The 21381-nt window shown below is 41.3% G+C and overlaps 1 protein-coding gene across 1 annotated transcript in view; it reads right to left on the bottom strand.

Annotated features, from left to right (window-relative positions):
• Positions 1-246: 246 nt before the first annotated feature.
• lcp2a (lymphocyte cytosolic protein 2a) overlaps positions 247-21381 on the bottom strand; it is a 105397-nt gene continuing 84262 nt past the window's right edge. Inside the window, exons 17-22 of the mRNA XM_078411225.1 lie at positions 19408-19543; positions 17920-17960; positions 14812-14912; positions 12522-12596; positions 5579-5734; positions 247-1103 (exon numbers count right to left, since the gene is read on the bottom strand). Of these exons, the coding sequence (XP_078267351.1) occupies positions 978-1103; positions 5579-5734; positions 12522-12596; positions 14812-14912; positions 17920-17960; positions 19408-19543 (635 nt within the window). The 3' untranslated portion in view covers positions 247-977. The remainder of the gene's footprint in view (positions 1104-5578; positions 5735-12521; positions 12597-14811; positions 14913-17919; positions 17961-19407; positions 19544-21381) is intronic.

Raw genomic sequence — 21381 nt, 5'->3', positions numbered from 1 at the left:
AAGTAAAGACTATTCTGGCCATAAACTCAGTTCAAATGCTTGGCTTTATGAAAGATTTTCGGCAAGATTCAACAACCTAACTGCACAGAACACCTGTCCTGCTTAGTGTCTCCTGCATTATTTGCTTTTATTTCAGATCTTCAGTATCTGCAGATTTTTGCTCTTCAGAAACACCCCATTACATTTGAATAATTTAAAAAACACTTGGTACAAAGTTTAAACCAGAAATTATATTTATTGTGATGCAACAACCTAAATGCGATGAGCTGAATTCACTTGCTATCATATTTTTGTTTGTTTGTTGATAAAGCAATATTTACAACCCTGAGTATAATATTGGTAATGAAGTAAGGGTTGCATAAGGTTAAAATGATGAGGAGGATACCAATGATTCACCATGCTGTTTTCACCAGTGTTTAACTGTGACGATGCTACTTGGTACACAGAGTAACAAACAAATCTGAGAACATCGCGACGGCAACAGATGCTGGGGAAAGGTGAACGAGGCAGCATGATGGATGGATAATTCATTGGGGATTTTGCAGAAGGTATTTTGGTGGGTCATTTAAAGGGGGTTTTGGAATGGAGGTCTAATGACGAGATCAGTTGATGAGGAGGGGGGAGGGGGTATGGACAGTTGGGAGGAGGGGGAGACATTGAGGGAGAGCAGGGTGACAGCGGGGGGAGGGAACAGTGAGGGGGGGAACAGAGTGGGGACTGTCTTGGATGATGGTATGAGGGACAGTATGAATGAACAGTGTCATATCTCTAAGGATTGATCACAGCCCTTCCTTCCATGGTGCCATTGCGCTACTCACAAAGATATAGAAAATGTGGTTAAAGATATTTTAAAACTCTTTGCACTGGACAGAGAATATCAGGGCACATGTACACGGGTGCAAACATTTTGCTTCTCGTTTAAAAGGTCTATGAGCACCAAATGGCTGCTGTGAACTTTGGTGGTCAATTTGCTGTGTCTACGGAGCTGCAGGATATATCAGAGTGCACTGCTTCCTTTGGGTTCCTCCTTGATCTTTTCCATCAATTAGCATGAGCGCAGTCTGTGTATGGTACTCCACAAGCTCTGTCACCGAACTGAAGTTCTGCAGGAAGAATCAAAACAAGTTGAATACCAGGCAAACGTTTTTGTATTGAGCAACTTGGATTCAAATGGCTTTGTAAAAATCATTGTTTTGCCCTCCGCTGGAGTGTTCTGCAATTTTCTCCCTCATTTTAGCCCTTGAAGGTGCAGAAATTTACTAAGAGAAAGCAGGGATGTTAAGTTATGGGCACAGTTTACCGCTGGACAAGCTGGGCATTTGAGCATGGAATATTAAGGGGAGATTTTAAGTAGTTGTTAAAATTATGAATTGTTTTAAGATATTTGAAAGTGGTCAGAAGGTTAATAACTAATGGATGTATATTTGAGAACAATCTCAAGGGGGAGGGTGAGCAACCAGACGTTGTTGTGCATGTCAGCACAAATGACATAGTAGGAAAAGGGTTGAGGTCCTACAAAGTGAATCCAGGGAGTTAAATAAATGGTTAAAAAGCAGCAGCTCAAGGGTAGATATCGCCACATGGCTCCTAATGCCATGTATTAGAGGGGCTAGGAACAATAAGATAGGACAAGTAAATTCATGCGTGTGGGTTTGGTGTCGTGGACAGAGATTTAGAGTTTTGGACCATTGGGACCATTGGGACCATTGGCGCAGAGGTGACCTGTACAAGAGGGATGGATTACACCTGAACTGAACGGGAACCAATATCCTGAGGGGCAGGTTTGCTGGAGCTACTCAGGAGCATTTAAACTAGATTGGCAGGGGGATGGGTTCCAATGCAGAAGTGAGGCTGGTGTGATGCATGATGTCAGTATGGAAGGCGATGAAACCAAGTACACTTTACAGGATAGGCCGGAATATGCCAAGGATGAGGAACATGATAAAGTTCATTGGAGTAGGATGTTTGCAGGCAATGCATCATCTGGAAAGTGGGATGCTCTTAGAAGTGTGATGGTGAGCGATTAGACTGTGCATGTTCCTGTTAGAATGAAGAGCAAGGAAAATGGGAGTAACAAAGACTGGATGACAAGAAATTTAGGCTCTGGGCAGGAAAAAGTAGGATGCATTGGCCAGATATAGGCATCTGGGATCAAGTGCATCCATGGAAGAGTTTAGGGGACTGAGGTGCATACATAATAAGGACATCTAGAGGGCAAAAAGGGGATAGGACATAGGTCTGGCACATACAAGTAAGGAAAATCCAAAGAGATGTTATTAGTACATTAAGGAAAAGAGGATAACTGCAGGGGAAATAGGATCACTCAAAATCCAAAGCAATCATGTATGTATGAAGCCACAGAAAATGGGCAAAGTATTCAATAAGTATTTCTTCTCCATTTTACCCTGGACAAAGACATGAAGACCAGGGAACTTGGGATAGTTAATGGCAATTTCTTGAGGACTGTTCTTATTATGGTCGAAGAGGTGCTAAATATCCTAAGGCCTTTTGAATGTAGATACATCTCCTGGGCCTGATCAGATATATCTATGGGTTCCAGGGAGAGCTAACTGACTGGATACAAAATTGAAGCGGAGGGTGATTGTGGAAGGTTGTTTTTTGGACCAGAGGTGTGTGACTAGTGGTGTCCCTGAGGGATCAGTGCAAAGCACATTACAGTTTGTGGTTCATATCAATGATATGGATGAAAATGCGGAAGGTAAGATTAGTAAGTTTGATGATCGCTTCAAACTGGATGTAACTGGATGATCGCACCTATTTACACATTATACTAATTTGGCCATATTCTTGGCCAATCGGTTAACCAATTTTTATCTCCCCCAAAACACTCTGCATCCTACAAAGCCCCTCCCATGCTACCAGCCAGGTTTGTGTCTTCAGCAGATTTGGCTACATTACACTTAAGGGCATGTCCCACTTAGGCGATTTTAAGGCGACTGCCGGCGACTAGGCTGTCGCCGACAGTTCGCCGGGGTGTCGCGGGCATGATCGTGAGGAGTCTTCCAAGAATCGTAGTGGATCTCAGCGCACCGCTGAGAAATCAACCAGAGTGAAATTTCTCGGTGACAGCTGGCTTGTCGCCAAGTATCGTAACTAATTGCGGGCGCTGTCGCATGCTGTCCCCAGATTTGCTAGGTTCTCTTAGAAGCATTTAGAAGCACATAATATTAAATTAAGTAAAGTCATTTGAAGATACCATAAAATACTTGTGTTTAACCAATTTATTTACCGTCAGGACATTTGACAGGTAGATTGGAGACGACAGTTTGACGGTCAGGTAAGCGTGGGAATTTTCGCAATGTTTATGGCCATCAGCGATTACATTTAAAGTAGGCTCCCAACCCAGATATGCAACCGGGAAACCAGATATGCATCTCCCGTACATTTTCAAAGAACGCCCACACTCCGCACAAAAATCCATTTAACCACTTTTAAAATTAAATTTCTTAATACTGCTATTAGTAAACAATCCAGTTTATGCCTTGTTACCGTGAAGCTTGGTTTGCAAGATGTTATATTTCAAAACTCTCAAGTACTTACCGACTTATCAGTGATTTCAGCGAAAATTAGGACGCTGGAGAAGCATTGACAGTGTGGGAATTTCGCAATGTTCCTGAAGACGGTGTAATCTCGATCTGACTCGGCATTGTCGTAGGGTAAAAAAATTTCGGCGATCTGCTACGACTTTGACAGTCGCCGGCAGTCGCCTAAAAAATCACCTAAGTGGGACAGGCCCTTAAGTTCCCTGATGTTATCATAGGTTGTGAACTGCTGGACCCCAACATCTCTGAGGCAATCTGTGGTCAGCCCCCAACTGAAAGTTTATTCCTGCTCTCTGTTTTACTTATCTAATTTTTAATTCATGCCATAAAATGTGTTCTAATTTTGTTCAATAAGATCTTTAATGGTATATTATCAAAGTTTTTCTGGAAATCAAAGTATGCCATTTCTGTTGGTTAGAAAATTGGTTGGCAAGCAGGAAACAAAGAGTAGAGATTAACGAGTCCCTTTCAGAATGGCAGGCAGTGACTAATGGGGTACCGCAAGGCCTGGTGCTGGGACCGCAGCTATTTACAATATAATGATTTAGATGAAGGAATTAAAAGTAACATTTACAAATTTGCAGATGACACAAAGCTGAGTGGCAGTGTGAACTGTGAAGAGGATGCTATGAGGATGCAGGGTGACTTAGACAGGTTGGGTGAGTGGGGAGATGCATGGCAGATGCAGTATAATGTGGATAAATGTGAGGTTATCCACTTTGGTGGCAAGAACGGGAAGGCAGATTATTATCTGAATGGTGTCAGGTTAGTAAAAGGGGAAGTACAACGAGATCTGGGTGTCCTTGTACATCCGTCACTGAAAGTAAGCATGCAGGTACAACAGGCAGTGAAGAAAGCTAATGGCATGTTGGCCTTCATAACGAGAGGAGTTGAGTATAGGAACAAGGAGGTCCTTCTGCAGTTGTATAGGGCCCTGGTGAGACCACACCTGGAGTATTGTGTACAGTTTCGGTCTCCTAATTTGAGGAAGGGCATTCTTGCTATTGAGGGAGTGCAGCGTAGGTTAATCAGGTTAATTCCTGGGATGGTGGGACTGTCATATGATGAAAGAATGGGGCAACTGGGCTTGTATTCACTGGAATTTAGAAGGATGAGAGGGGATCTTATAGAAACGTATAAAATTATTAAGGGATTGGACACACGAGATGCAGAAAATATGTTCCCGATGTTGGGGGAATCCAGAACCAGAGGTCACAGTTTAAGAATAAGGGGTCGGCCATTTAGAACTGAGATGAGGAAAAACGTTTTCACACAGAGTTGTGAATTTGTGGAATTCTCTGCCTCAGAAGGCAGTGGAGGCCGATTCACTGGATGCATTCAAAAGAGAGTTAGATAGAGCTCTTAGGACTAGCGGAATCAAGGGGTATGGGGGGGAAGGCAGGAACGGTGTACTGATTGTGGATGATCAGCCATGATCCCATTGAATGGTGGTGCTGGCTCAAAGGGACGAATGGTCTACTCCTGCACCTATTGTCTATGTATCTATGTGTCAATTCTACTAGTACAATCTCAAAAGCTCTAACAGATGTTAAACACAACCTTCTTTTCATGAATTCATGTTGAACCTGCTTAATCCGTGTTATTTTCTAAGTGTTCTGTTATTACCTATTCCTTAAAAAGGATTCCGGCATTTTTTTTCCTTCTGTCAGGCTAAATGGTGTGTACAGTATGTCACCCTTTGTCCACTTCCTCTTTTAACTTGTGGGATTTCATTTTCCATCTTCCAAATTGTGGGAAGCTTTCTAGAATGAATGTAACTTTGAACCACTGGGGGATGTTTGAGGCGAGTCATTTTGATATATTTAGGGGTAGGTAAGCATGCATGATAAAATAGATTTTGTTGATTGGATAAGGATGAGATGATCATTAACTGTTGTACAAAACGTTGGTGATGACTGGCTGGACCATCTGGCCTATTTCTATGCTGTATTTTCTCTGACATTCTTTATAATAAGGAAGAAAAACCATGTAAGTTGAAGAATTTCTAAACTCACTTCCTTTCCTCGCAGTCCAGTTCCCAATAAGTACATAGCGATGTCATGCTGATAACGGATTTGAATGTTGTATACCTTGTCCCCGTACAGTACCATTAGGACAAAAGGGTGTTCACTATTGCGCCGTGAGCTGTCTCTTACCAAGAATGTCCCATCCTGAAAAGCAACACATGAACTGCAAGTTAGTAATGCTGGGAGAGCGTTTCATCTACTCTTGACAAAAGGCTGTGACTATTTGTTGCAGTGCTCAAGAGTGTTCATCAGTAAGCATCATTGCAAATCATGGTATAAATGCATAACAGGCTTGCCGAATGCAAATACTTTAACATTTTCTCTATACTACTTCGATGCGGGTGGAAGTCCATAGAAATCTCATGTTGCTGGAAGCAAGATTTATCATTTTACTTCTACTTCACCATACGTGCACATGGCAATAAACTCCGCTTGATTTCAAGTCTCTTTCCGTATAATAGTGAGTATTCTTATATTCCTTCCTCACGTGCAGCATGCATTCATGAATGCTTTTCATAACCTCAGGATATCCTAAATTGCTCCACTGTCATCTCAATACTTCTGAATTGTAGTCACTACTGCAATACAGGAAATATGGCAGCAGGTTTGCAGCCAACAGCAATGAATTACATTACAAATAATTTATATTGGTGAGAGCTAATTATTGGAGAGGATGTTCGAGAGATTCCCCTGCTCGTCTTTGAAACAGACTTCCCATTTCCATAAATGATGTTTCTTTTTCTAATTCTAATATGTGACTGTTGTTTCTGAGTATTATTTCAATGTATGAATCACTTCATGACATTTTATTGCCTTCCATCACAGTGGATGTTTTTGTTGTTTTTTATGTAGTTGTGTGTCTTGCTGCTTTTTTGGTATGACTGTATGGTAAATCAAATTCCTTGTAAGTTCTTACATACTTGGTTAATAAATTATTTGTATCTTTTGCAAACATAATTTTATACAAAAATGCACAAAAATGCCACAAAATCTTAACAAATCAATGAGTATTTTACCTGTCATTAACTCTGCTCATTATTTATTTTGCAACAATATCTAGTTAATAGTTTGAATATACATACACATACACATACATACATAATTAAAACAAAATACTGGATTCAAGGTCAGGGAGCAACTGTAGAAAGAAAACCAAAGTACAGATATTTATGGGAAGGAAATTAGTTGGCCTGGCAGAAGCTGGGAAAGGCAGACATGATGAAAGGCAGGGATTTTTCTGATTAATTGTTATGTTTATTCTATGGCCCTGTGACAATTGAACGTTACAGAGGGTCCAGCCGATGCTCTAGGGAGACCAGGCAGCTCTCCAATTCCCGATGACCCATGGTGCTGGGGTGACACTGAGCTACAGGATCCAGCAACGCCTTGCTTTCAGCTGCACTTCAGCTGTTAAATTTCTCCAAGCCTGGGAAACATGCCCACAGTCACTATATCTGAGGCATGAAGACTCAGAGTTAAATATTATAATCGTCATTTTCGCTTTTTTAGAGTGGTTTGTTCAGCTGGCAACAAACACGCCACAGTTACACCAAAGAGAAAGACAGAAGGAACGGCAGGTGCTGGCATCTTGAGCAAAATGCCAAGTGTTAGAGTACATCAGTGGGTCAGGCAGCATTTGTGGAGAAAATGGATGGGTGACATTGTCTGCCCATTCCTTCCACGAATGCTGCCTGACCCAGTCAGTTACTCCAGCAATTTTTTTTTAACGCCAAAAGGAAGTGTACTAGTGGCAGACTGGGACTAAAAAAATTAATTGAATTTGGCCTCACCACGAGAAATCTCTTTTGCCCATTGTGCAGGGTTAGAATTAAGCCTAACATGAGAATTCATCAGAATTAACAATGTACAGATGCAATCAGTTTTAAGCAAGTTTGGAACTTTAGAAAACTGTGGATGGGGATTGGGAGAAATTGTATAAGAGGAGAGCACAATAAATTAAATGACATAAGAAATACAATTGCAGCAAGTTTCAATTTATATTGAAATGTGAATGCAGAAAAATTGATGCTTCAAAGTGTGTCACAATGTTATCTAACTAACTTTGACAATTTTAAGACAGATGACCAAAAGCTTGGTGAGTTTTAAGGAGACTCTCAGGTGATAAGTGTCACATCTCCACTTCAGATGTGGAATAATGATGCAGACACAATCTTTATAAGTTACATTACTTAGTTTCTATGTTTATTGTCTCTCCCGACTGCAGCCTCCGGCCTTGCAGTACACAGCTCGCACACCTTCCAACTCTCAAGTCACCTGATACAAAAGGTCACGATATTTGCATATTATCATCATGACTCATCGTCATGACATCCCTCGAATTAAACTTTAAATTATTGTGTTCTTTCCCCCAATTAAGTAATTTGTACGTTCTCCCCGTGACCTGCGTGGGTTTTCTCCGAGATCTTCGGTTTCCTCCCACACTCCAAAGATGTAGGTTAATTGACTGGGTGAATGTAAAAATTGTCCTTAGTGTGTGTAGGATAGTGTTAATGTGCGGGGATCGCTGGGCGGCGCGGACTTGGTGGGCCGAAAAGGCCTGTTTCCGCGCTGTATCTGAAATATGAAATATGAAATATGGAGACTTGACTGTCACACTGCTGCCGCTCCTCGATACAACATTGTATGGCTGGCAATGGTAAAGAGTGTCCATCTTACCACCATCATCTCGCCTCACAAGTACATCATCACCTGGCATTATTTCTGAGTGCCTGGCTCCTCGTTTCAAGTCAGCATACCATTTTGCTGCACCTTTCCTTTTGGCATCACGGTCTCTCAGCTCCTGGTCTTCCGTGATCTTTTGCACTTCTGGCATTTTAGTGTGAATTTTCCTTCCAAACAAGGCTTCTGCTGGGCTTTTCCCTGTCATTGAGTGAGTGGTCACCCGATATGCAGCTACGTATGCTAGCAGTGCCTCCTTCCAGTTTTTCCCTTAGGCATGGGCGATTCGTATCCTCTTCTCTATGGACTAGTTTTGTCTCTCTACTTCTCCGTTAGCTTGTGACCATTTAGGAGTCACCTTGTGATGATGAATACCTGTGGTTCTCATGTACTCAGCAAACGTCTCAGAAACAAACCGTGGCCCATTGTCGGAGTACAATGTAACAGGCAACCCTTGTCTGGCAAAAATCTCTGCTAATGCCTGTACAGTCTTTTCTGTCGTAGTTGAATTCATCACTGCATACGCGTAGTATCTGCTATAGCAGTCTACCACTACCATAAATGATTCACCTGTTGGAAGTGGTCCAAGAAAGTCAACAGCTGCGTCAACCCATTGTCCTGTTGGCAACTTTGTACATCTAATTGGTTCTGGTAGGTTGCTCCTCATCTCGGTTGCATTCTGAGGTTCAGGTGCATCCGCAACAGCTTTCACTTTAGCCTTAGCCGGGTTCAGCCCTTCACTTGTGAGTCTGTGTCCCATGAAATCCATCTCAGAGACGCCAAACTTGCACTTGTCTCCATTCACAATGAGTCCTTCTTCTTGACGTTTAGTCAACACTAGCTTCAATCTCCTGACATGCTCTTCACGAATTGATGCATGGACGATGATGTCATCAGATATGTTTGCTGCTCCTGGTACACCTTGAATCACTCTGTGGATTTCGTACAGATAAATCTCAGGGGCAGCATTGATTCCAGACATCAGTCTTTTGTACCGGTATAATCTGCAGTGAGTGACAAATGTTGTCACCTCTCTTGACTGGATGTAATTCCAATTCGTGATATCCCCACTTGAGATCAATTTCGGAGAACACTTTACTAGTTGATAACTCTTGTAGCACCTCATCGATCGTCGGAATTGGGTGTCTTTCTCTGATTATTGCTTCATTGGCTCTCCTCATGTCCCCACACAGTCTGATATCATTATTGGGTTTTGGCACTATCACTACTGGACTCACCCATGGTGTTGAATGTTCAACTGGCTCAATAATGTCCTGATCAATCAGCTCCCTGATTTTAGCTTCTACTTTTCCACGAAGTCCAAATGGCGTTCACTGCACTGGTTGTGCTCTCAGCTTAACAGTTTCATCAATGGCTAACTTCACTTGCTGGCCTTTCAATTTTCCAACCCCTTGGAATACTGAGTGAAATTCCTGCCTCATGTCAACATATGACTGCACTGAATTGACACGCACTCCGATATGAAGCACTCCCAGCCCTCGAGCTGTACTTCTACTGAGCAGGGGTTCTTTCTCCTTTATCACCACAAATTCTACATCAGTTTTTCTATCTCTGACTTCTACTTTATCCGTGAAACATCCAATAGTCTGCAACGGTTCAGTTGCAGTGTATGGATATAACTTCCTACTACACCTCCTTGATGTGCACTTGATTTTCTGCTGTTTCAAGCATTCCCAAAGTGATCTGTCAATTATGTTGCAGTCGCTACCAGAATCTATAATCACTAGCACTGTAACACTTCAGGGAGTGTTTTAAACATTTCTCGAACCGCTGGCCCCGCGGTGAAGAGAAGCAACGCTGCGCCTTCTGCCCTGGCATACTCTCATCAAGAAAAAGCCCGCGATTGTCGGCGTAGGCCTCGAATTCCCCCAGGCACGCTTTCCACTTCACGCTGACGGTACTCGTATCACCCGTCGGATTGAAGTGTGGAACTCTGCGAAGCGCTAAGAAATCAGCTCCAGTGACCGCCATTATGACCTTTTTCGAACCTTTTCCTAGCACGTAGCCACGGATTCAGAATCCAAAATATCCAAATCCAAAATCCAGAATATCCAAAATATCCTCGTCACCAATGTCACATCTCCGCTTCTGATGTGGAATAATGATGCAGACACAATCTTTATAAGTTACATTACTTAGTTTCTATGTTTATTGTCTCTCCCGACTGCAGCCTCCGGCCTTGCAGTACACAGCTTGCACACCTTCCAACTCTCAAGTCACCTGATACAAAAGGTCATGATATTTGCATATCATTATCATGACATCGTCATGACAATAAGATACAGAAATGGATGGCTTGGAAAGGATTCCAGCAGACTACAGCATCAGGAAGATCAGTGACAAAGATAGGGCAATTACATTCTAAGATTTCCTAGAACCAGAAGTCAGTGGTGTGGGGATCTTAGATTATTGTAGGTCTGGAGGGTCTGAGGCCAAGGGGACTACTTCAAAACAAAAAATATATATGTTTAAAAACAAAACATTGCTCAGCGGCGCAATAGGAGAAAAGAACGGTGTTTGTTGAGAAATACATGGAGTTTTGGATGCTCAATTTTACGCAGATAAGTAATAGGTTAGGCACTGGGTTAGACCCAGGAGAGCAAAGGCATAGTGGGAGATGATAACGACATGGATGAGGAGGTCAGCAGGGTATAAGACGTGAGAAAGATGGCCAGTATTATGGAGGTGGAAATAGGTGGCCTTAATGAAAGTAAACACATGTGCTCAGAAGTTAACTTCTGTGTCAGCTATGGCATCCAAATTATGAATAATCTGTTTTATCCTCGGATATTTGCCAAGCAGAAAAAATGATTAGCAGCCAGGCAACAGAGTTTCTGAAAGTGGCCAAGAGCAAAGACCTTTAAATGTTTTCCTGGGGCTTGTCTCTGCTCACCCAATTGGGCAGGCAATCCGTTGATTTAAATTTATTGAAGCAATTGGGCAGGTAGTTGTGAACGTAGAACTGAATATCAGCAGCATACACATAGAGTGTGAATGTATTTTTGGTCGATGTCACTGAGGATCTAGATAGAATGAGATCTAGAGAGAATTAAGAAGGAGCCAATAGCAGATCCTGGGAGGATACTCCATGAGTCCATGAATGGGACGAGTTGCGATCACATATAATTTTCCCACAAAAGATAGTTAAGAATAGAACTAAATGCGAGCAGCTAGATTAAGGAGGAGAGGTACAAGAGGAAACTTTGTGATCAGTGTAGGGTGGTGATCCACTGTTACTGGACTAGTATTTCAGAGGTAAAAGTTAACAATGCAGAGACCAGAGTTCACATAGCATTTGTGGAGTTTAAATTCGGACCATAATCTGGAATTTAAAAGAGATACTATTTAGTAGTAATGATGATGCTTAAATTACTGGACTAAACTCATTTGGATCATTGATGTCCTTTGAGGAGCAAATCTGCTCTCACAACCTGTGACTCTAATTCACCTAAAATGGTCTGGCAAACCAGTCAGTACAAGGGCTGTTAGGGATGGACAATAAATAATGGCATTGCCAGTGATGCCCATATTCTGAAATAATAATTATTTAAAAAAATAAACATCTGCAAAACAGGTCAAGATGGTGAAGTAGTTGTTTAATAAAGACATAGTCATAAAGGGTGGAATTTGTGAGATTGATGAAAGCTGTTTCAATGTTGTAGCAGAGGCAGAAACATGACTGGATACATTTGAGTAATGGTTCTGGGTAAAATTAGCACAGTTTGGGAGACAACAATTAGTTTGAGTTAAAAGACAACAGAAGGACTAAACAAGCACAAAAAAAGAGCTCATGATGGCAGATTATGGGGTGACAATATGAAAGTATTTAAAAACAAATTATATTGATGGCAACAGAGCAATTGCATCTTTTGAAGCTCGGAGAGCTCAAAGTTCTGGAGTAAATGTAGAAGATTAAGAACAATCAAGAGAAACCTCTGCAGAATTTTGAGGCAGTGGAGTCACCTCCAGCTTTTGTGGCTAAAGAAGAAACTGAGTTAACATTTATGACCAGGTTGACTAGGTGGATGAAGGAAAATAAATCTTGGATTATGGTAGGTAAATGTGATTGGAATTATCTGCTCTCTTGGAGATTAATTCCCTATATATATATATTTGGGCTGAAATGCATGTTTGTCTCTTCATGAATTTTATTTTTGAAGACACAAGTAAGAACCAGATAATAATTATTGTGTTAGATAGTTCTGATTAAAGAAACAGTGGCTTTCAGTACCTCATTAATATTTCGAAGAGATGATTCAGCTTCTGATCGACTGATGCAACCTGCATACCATTCCCTGGACAGACACTGAAACAGAAACATTTCGCTAAGAAATATTTTCTATGGCTGATGGTTGTTCAGTTAAAGACATGTCATAAAAATCATAGTCAGGAAATTGATAAAATGCCAGCATGAACAAAATTACTCAATCAAATGTTAGTTCAGAGAGCATCAGGACACTGCCTTCAGATGCAAAAGACTCACAGTCCAGTAACTGGGATACATGCGTACTTACTTCACCATAAGGCAATTACTTTCAATTCTGCATGGCTGGTTTTGCCAGTGATAAATGAGGATGTCTGATTAAAGGGCATGAGCAGAAGTCATCCTTGAACAATGCTGCCAGCATCAGATTGTATCTCCCAGGACATGGGTTCAAGGTGAAGGGGAAAGGGTTTAATAGGAATCTGAGGGATAACCTTTTCACACAAAGGATGGTGGGTGTGTGGAGCAAGCTGCCAGAGGAGGTCGTTGAGGCTGGGACTATCCCACCATTTAAGAAATAGTTAGACAGGTACATGGTTAGGACAGGTTTGGAGGGATATGGGCCAAACACAGGCAGGTGGGACGAATGTAGCTGGGACATTATTGGCCAGTGTGGGCTAGTTCGGCCGAAGGGCCGGTTTCCACACCATGCCTAATTGTTCAGATAGCAATCTTCCAAAAGATGGCAATCTTCCAATCATGCTATTTCTCAGGAGATTGTGAAAAGAGAAAGGGAATGCCTATATTACCAAGGTGGTTCTTTCAGTAGTGTGCTGAAACATCAGTCTAGATTTTGCAAGCCTCAGCAATCCTAAATCCCACAAGCTTGTAGGTTTTACGATTCTCTCAAGGGATGAGAGAGAATACTGCCACTGAGCCTCAGCAATGTATAACCACTAAAAGAACTAGGCAGTCTGGGACACAAAAGCTGTTCAGTGAACGTAACTGCATTGTGGGATCCTCTTTTGACACAGCACTGCAGCTCAGCAGGTAGAGGAGGATGCAAGTCACTAACGATTTAAGTTATTACCTGTAATTATGATTGCCTAAATACTGTTTTCTAAGCAATGCTCAATCATTTTTTTTTTCTGATTGATAACCATTGCTTTTCCTCATCACATTGGAAATTCAACACGACACCCATCTACGTATGACATGATTTATCTCATAATGTTTCCTACATTAACCTTTCTGGGGCATTCTGGTGGGCAGGTTTCTTGGGTTGTTGCAGGAATGCTTGATTTTCGGTATTTCAAGGTATTCACCTTGAGACCCCATAATGTCCCGTACTTTCTTTTGATGTTATGGGACTATCCCACAATATGGCACTGATCCCTCCCAACATTGTGATCTTGCTCCTGACCACATAAGGGGCTTGGGTCTATGAGGCGGTCTTGATATCCACACTCTCAACTCTGTGTCAAACAACTTTCAGTTTAAGCTCCACTCTAGAGATATGAGAACAAACCAAGTGAGGGCTGCAATGTCATCAATGTCTCGTTTCAAATGAGGCATTAAACTGAGACTTGTCTACTGCCACAGATGGATACAATTGTAGCAAGATTCAAGGAAGAGTTGCAGAGGTGCCATTGGTGTCATGGCCAATGCATATCACTCAATCAATATCACTTAAGCAGTTGATCTGAACTTTGATCCCAGTGTCGTTTGTTGGAAACTGCTAGGCCCAAGATAAAAAAATTAAACTTCACTGGTTGCAGTTCACTTTGGGACTCACTAAAATTGTGAAAGGCACCATATGAATGCTTTTCTTTTACATTATTGGTTATTTTTTGCAGAGGTGCTACTCGTTAGTCTGAGAACTGGAACCTGATTGCATTGTTTAGCTGCTTTGAAGCCACCGGTCATGTTGATCCTGCTCTAATGAGGTGCTCTATATAGATCTCGAGGTGAATCAAAATATCATTTCTTTATCAAACATTAGATATATACTTGAAAACAAAAAAAAAGAGCATAGAAGGGGACTTAATTGAATAACAAACCAGGCCATTAGTGTTTAATGATACTTATAGGTAAACAAATATTGACTAGGGAAGAAGTTACCCACTTTTCAAATTTGTGTAAAGGATAATTTGAATCAGCTCTCAAGAAAATTATGTTTTAAAACTTATCCAATGAATGTCACTCCCATCAGTGCATTAGATTGAATCCACATACTAAAATAAGCTAGTAAGGGCCGGATGTTGGTGTTGCTTTGAATGGATGTACTGAATGCGATGAATGTGCAGTATTCCTATACCTCTTCTGGTAGTGCCGCTGGTGGAGGTCGGGCCTTGTTGATTGGTAGAGGTTGGGGAGGTCTGGAATCACTAGGGCCTCTTGAGAAAGACTGCTTGACCTCTGTGTATAAAAAGCATAGTCAACTGAATTGATAGTTACACAAAAACATTACACCTCACCTCTTCTTGATGATCCAGCAACGTTTGCACACCAGATCATCTCTTTACATGCTTTTTCCAAAGAATTATGTAATCGTACAGCGATTTGGCCCAATGTGTCTTCATCAGCTCTGAAAACGTTATTTAATTATGTCCCCTTCTGTGCTCTCTTTTTTTGTTTTCAAGTATATACTGTATCTAATTCTCATAAAATCATTATCAAATCTACTTCCACCAGCTTTTCAGGCAATGCAGTCGAGCCTAGAAATTCATCCCCACTGTGCCAAGAAAATAGTGTCATACAGCTGAATTTGGTTTAAATCAGAGTGGCAGGGCAGCAGAGTGCCAGAGGGAGTAAAGCTTCTGCCTCACAGTGTCAATTTATTCTTGATTTCTGGTGCAGTCTGGGTGGAGTTTCCACAAATTTCCTCCAAATGCTCCCATTTCCTCTCACATCAGATTTTTTTCTACCTTCAAAAGTCAAGGCGAGACTTGATTGAAAATTGATTTGATTTGAAAATTGATTTCTCTCTTGATTTGAAAATTGATTTCTCTGATTTAAAAAAAATCAATTTTCAAAAATGGCAGGAGGGTCAAGAGATGTTTTTTTGAATGAATAGGTGGGACATTTAAAGAGCAGGTGTTTGATTGGTTGAGGAAGAGATGCAGCAGCCAATAAGAGGAAGGAAAGAAACAGAATTGTGAGAATTTTTCTACTGTCAAAAGTCAAGGCGAGAGTGGGAAAGCAGCCATTTTGAGTAGATAAATCAAATTTTAAAAATAGGCAGAATAGAGAGAGAGAATGCTTTTTTGATTGACTATACAGGACATTTGAAGAAGCAGATGTTTGATTGGCTGAAGAGACAGAGCGGCCAATAAAAGATGGGAATGTTAAGCAGCGTGGTCTATTGGGAATGGGCATGGTGAGGTATTGTGCAGAACTGCTTGGTAGAGAAGGGCTGAGGACAGGAGTGCTGAGCTAGCAAGGGAGTCAGTTGCAGGCCTGGAGGTGCAGCAGTGGCAAGTTTATAAAGGGGCTGTTGGGAATAAATAAAGTAGGGATGCAGGATCATGTGATATGCTGTAGCAACATAATGTGGGAACTGGTGAATCCCATAGTGGTTCCTAGTAATCACATCTGCAGCAAGTGTTGGTTGCTTGAGGAACTCGGGCTCAAAGTTGATGTCTGAGCTTCAAACTCCGTGATGCATCAGGGATGGGGAGAATTACTTGAATGCTGTATTTCTGGAGGCAGACAATACTTCCATTTCAGTCTGTGGTTAGGAGGAAGGGGGTGTGACTGCAAATGAGGCAGGATGGGGCATCCTAGAAGCAGTATTGGAGGAGCCTCAGCTCTTGAGCTTGTCTAACAGGTCTGAGATTCTTGCTCCCAGTGTGGATGAGAGTTGGAATGATGACCAATCTAAGCATGCCATTGTGGATCAGGAAATCATTCCTCACTGAGATCTGTAATCTGTTGCAGTCGCAAATACAACCTGTTTTTTCAACGTGGAATGTTCTCAAATAAATTCATCTTCACTGACAACTTTCAGTCTAGGTTGCAGCTGTGGTTTTCTGTCATATTTTCCAATTTGATGTTTGATGAGGTGACCCAAAACAAAGAAAGACAGAAAGCTTTGTCTCACTTTTCCTTTTGACCAGAGAATTTTCTCTTGAACTTCTACAGGTGTACATTGGAGAAGATATTGACTGGTTGCGTCAAGGCCTGGTTTGGCAATTCGAACGACCAAGAGCAAAGAAGATTGCAAAAAGTGTTGAACAAAAAGTGGTGAACACTGCCCAGTCCATCATGAGTACTGACCTTCCTATCATCGAAGGGATCTGCCTTAAAAAGACAGCCAGCATCAATCAGAGATCCACACCACCCAGGCACACTAACATTGCAATCTGCCATCGGGAAGAAGGTAGAGGAGCCTCAAAACTGTAAGGTCCAGGTTCAGGAGCAGCTTCTTCTCTACAACCATCAGGCTATTAGCATTACAACCACCAAATAAGCTCTGAACACATAGATTTTGGGGCACTGATTTTGTCTTTGCACTATTATTGTTTGTTTTTATTTATTTATGTATATATGCTGTATACTGCTTCTTTTGTTGTTTTTAGATTATGGTGTTTAAAGAATATTATGTTTACATATCGGCTGTGCTGCTGCAAGTAGTAATTTCATTTTTCCGTTTCAGAACATATGACAGTAAAACACTCTTAACTCCCGAGGAAGAGCAGACCATTTGACAACATAAAGCATCATAGATAGGTTTGACTCTACCCCCACAATATTGACAGTTGCACAGCCAGTAAGGATTTTCTAGATAACGATCAACCAAGGTTTCATAAATATGACTGGTCAGGAATTTTGCAATAATTTACAACTGTTTAAATTTGTCTTAAATATTTTCCGTTGCACATCTCCCAAAATAGTAAAATTGCTCCAGGCATTTAATCCTAAATCTTCTGGTAACATTTACTCTGAATAGCAAATTTCAGCTATGCACAATAAAAGAGTTCAAAAGAAATGAATTTCGCCTCAAACAGATGTTTGAAGCACTAAATCAAATTATATTAGCTTAAATTTTGAATCCTGAAGTCTCTTGGACTTAAGAAATAATGTCTTTCCAATCTGTAGGATATTCAAAGGAACTTCACAACATACATGATACTCTTGTACATATGTTGCTAATTCAAAATAAATATATGGCATCAGATATGAGGGATAAACAGCCAGAAAACGGGGACAATTCTTTTATTTTCTTTGAAATAATGCTGTGGAATCTTCCACATTCATTTGAGAGAGAAGACAGATCCTCGGTTTAAACAGCTCATGTGAAAGAAAGCACCTCCAACAGTGCAACAAGGTCTCAACAAATAAACCTGAAATAAATTTAGTCATTAGGCAAGGAACATTTTACACAAGAAGTGCGAATAAAATAAACTGACAACCGGTGCCATACCTTGTTGAAAACGTGGTGGCAAGGACCCACTTGATGAGAGACTGTTATAGAGGATGGGATGGGGAAAGGAAATGAAGAATGTTAATAGGATGAAAAGAAATGACCAATATGACATTGTGTGAACAACAAAATGATCAGAAAAAATTGTTGATTTTTCACTTTGAAAAGTAAAAACAGCAAAGCAATGAATATGAGCAAAGAGACTAATGAAGTTAAGAGTGATTCTCAGCTTAATTGCTTGAGTTAAGAAAATCCAGACTCTCTCATTGTCAATTTTGCTGTATGTGGTTTGTAATATAATTTCATCTTGAAATGTATTTAGACAATAGACAATAGACATTAGGTGCAGGAGTAGGCCATTCGGCCCTTCGAGCCAGCACCACCATTCAATGTGATCATGGCTGATCATTCTCAATCAGTACCCCGTTCCTACCTTCTCCCCATACCCCCTGACTCCGCTATCCTTAAGAGCTCTATCTAGCTCTCTCTTGATATTTATGTGATATCAGCTTTAATCTCCTATTTTAAACTGACTATTCATTCTTAATCTAGAGCAATTTACTTGATTCATACCTCATGACTCCAGACTGCTTTAAAATTAGTCTTACTAACTGAACATTGAGGTTTAAGGATGCATGTACTCATGGATTCGATGGGATGAAATGGAAATTATACTGTCTGGTACTGGAAAAATGCTGTTTGACTGAGCAGAATACCATGTGATGAAACTTCCCCAAACATACACAAGCAGCACTGGTGCTCTCCCCACCAAAGACCCCCACCACCCAGGCCATGGTCTCATCTTGCTGCTACCATTGGGAAGAAGCTACATGAGCCTGAGAATTGTCAGCTGTAGGTTCAAGAACAAGTTCTTCCCATCAACATGGTCCCATTGGCACAGTGGCTCAGTTGGTAGATTTGCTGCCTCACAGCGCCAGAAACCTGAGTTTGATCCTGACCTTGGGTGCTGCAACTGTGGAGTTTGCACATTCTCTCTGTGACCACGTGGGTTTCCTCTGAATACTCTGTTTTCTTCCCACATACCAAAAACGTGTGGGTCTGTAAGTTAATTAGCCTCTAAAATTGCACCCGAGTGTGTAGGGAGTAGGTGAGAAAGTGGGATAACATAGAACCAGTGCGAACGGGTGATCAATGGTCGGCACAGACTCACTGGGCTTATGGGTCCGTTTCCATGCTGTATTTCTAATCTATATCAGGCTGAACTGTTATAGTCTGGTTGCTGGTAACTGATAATTTATTGTATTATTTATATTTATTTGTTGTCACTACATTAATGTGCCTGTAAAAGCTGCAGCATGGAAAAAGGTAATTCTTCAATTTCTAGTACATTTGGCAATTAAATGCCCCTTTGCTCCCTTGATACCTGCTTTTTGTTTTACACTTCATTTCTCACACAGCACTGCAATCATGACAATAACAACCCAATTTCTACAGCAGATGAAATTGTAAGCTTGTTAGGAAAAGTACCTTTCTGCATTTGATAGTGGCAGTTGGCTCCCTCCAGAGAAACTGGGCTTTGGTCCGGGTCTGGAAGATCTATATGGAAAAGTGTTGGCATTCAGAGCAGAGTCCACTGGCCGGGGAAAGGATCTGGATGAAAAACCTGAAAGAGAATTATATTAAATGGCTTTCATTTCAACAAGTTAACATTACTTCAAACAGACTGTTCAAATTATTTCATTTCCAACAATGTATTTGCCTTTAATGTCTGTATTCACCGAAAATAAGGAAAGGCTAAATTATATTTTTGTATTTGTTCATTCACAGGATGTGGGTGTGTTTCACACTCTCATTGCCGATCCCCGACCCACTGAACTGAGTGTTCAGACAGCTTTGTGGTAATCCTCCTTGATATTAGCTTTTATTTCAGATTTTAAATTACCTGGATTTAAATTTCCCTGATCTCATGGCGAGTCGTGAATTCATTACTCTAGAATAATTGAGACAGAGTCATAGTACAATTCAGCACAGAAATAGGCCCTTTGACCAATATGACCAAGCTGACCAAGTTGCCTAACTGAGCTGGTCCCATTTGCCTGTGCATGGCTCATATCCCTCTAAACATGTCCTATCCATGTATCTGTCCCAGTGTATTTTAAATGTTATAACTGTAGCCACCTCTAGTACTTCCTCTGTCAGCTCATCCCATGTACACACCACCTTCGGTATGAAAATGATGCCCCTCAGGTCCCTTTTAAAATTTTCCCAGTCACCTTAAACTTATGCCCTCTAATTTGAGACTCCCCTACCCCAGGGAAGGGACCTGTCCAATACCATCAAAGTTCCTGTCCAGTACCATCAAAGTTGCCCTTGCCTCAATTCAGAATTTTAACATGGGCCTGCCCTTTCTTTATCCATAACTTGCATCAATCAAAGGATTACTGCTCATGTTTAACAATAGTTTATCTCTCCCAGCCCATTGGACTCAAATCAGGATCCTCTCAAAGATTACATTGACAATTTTCAAACTCAAATTCTTTCCTTGATAGAGCTCTTAAGGATAGCGGAGTGAGGGGGTATGGGGAGAAGGCAGGAACGGGGTACTGATTGAGAGTGATCAGCCATGATCGCATTGAATGGCGGTGCTGGCTCGAAGGGCTGAATGGCCTACTCCTGCACCTATTGTCTATTGTCTATTGTCTATTAAGTTTGATTCAAGGCCACTACTTTGACCTGCAGTCACGATTAAAATCTGATAAAAGGATCTCGGACAGAAAACCAAGCAGAAACATGCCGCCTCACACATTTGCGATCCCACTTTTGAAAGCCCCCCACTTGCCAGCCGCTCCTTACCAGCAAATATGCTCTCCCAATGGGCCTCGGCAACTTCCCAACTAATGCCTCCTAAATCGGCCTTACCCCAACTGAGGACCTTGATTCACCTCCCTGAATTAAGTCCTTATCCACCTCCCTAATTACTTTAAAAGTAATAGAACAATGGTCACTGGTCCCAAAGTGCTCCCCACTGACATTTCAGACCCTTCCTTGTTCCTTAAGAAGAGGTTCAGTGTTTTGCACGTTCTCTAGTGCAGCCCTCTATATATTAAGGAAGTTTTCTTGGACACATTTAACATATTCCATCGTTACTGAGCACTTTACATTTTGGGAGACTCAGTCACATTAAATTAGTTAAATTCTCCCACTAATACCACCCTATTATTTTTACAGCTATCTGCAAACTCCCTACGCATCTGCTCCCCTAATTCCCGCTGACTATTGGGATGGCCTATAATACAAAGTGATCATCCTCTTCCTGTTTTGAAGTTCAATACCACCCTCCCAATCACCACATGCTCCCTTTCCCTCATGTGTACACTTGTCTCCCATCCTGACTCGCTCATTTCCCGTTTGAGTCCCTTATTTCTCCTTTATCCTCCTGCCTCCATCCACCTCCCTCTAGATTTACATTTCACTCCTCTTCTCTCCCTATCCAACACCCTT

The sequence above is a fragment of the Rhinoraja longicauda genome, chromosome 14 (genome assembly GCF_053455715.1).
Source record: "Rhinoraja longicauda isolate Sanriku21f chromosome 14, sRhiLon1.1, whole genome shotgun sequence".
NCBI lineage: Eukaryota > Metazoa > Chordata > Chondrichthyes > Rajiformes > Arhynchobatidae > Rhinoraja > Rhinoraja longicauda.
This window is presented reverse-complemented; position numbering and strand designations above follow the sequence as displayed.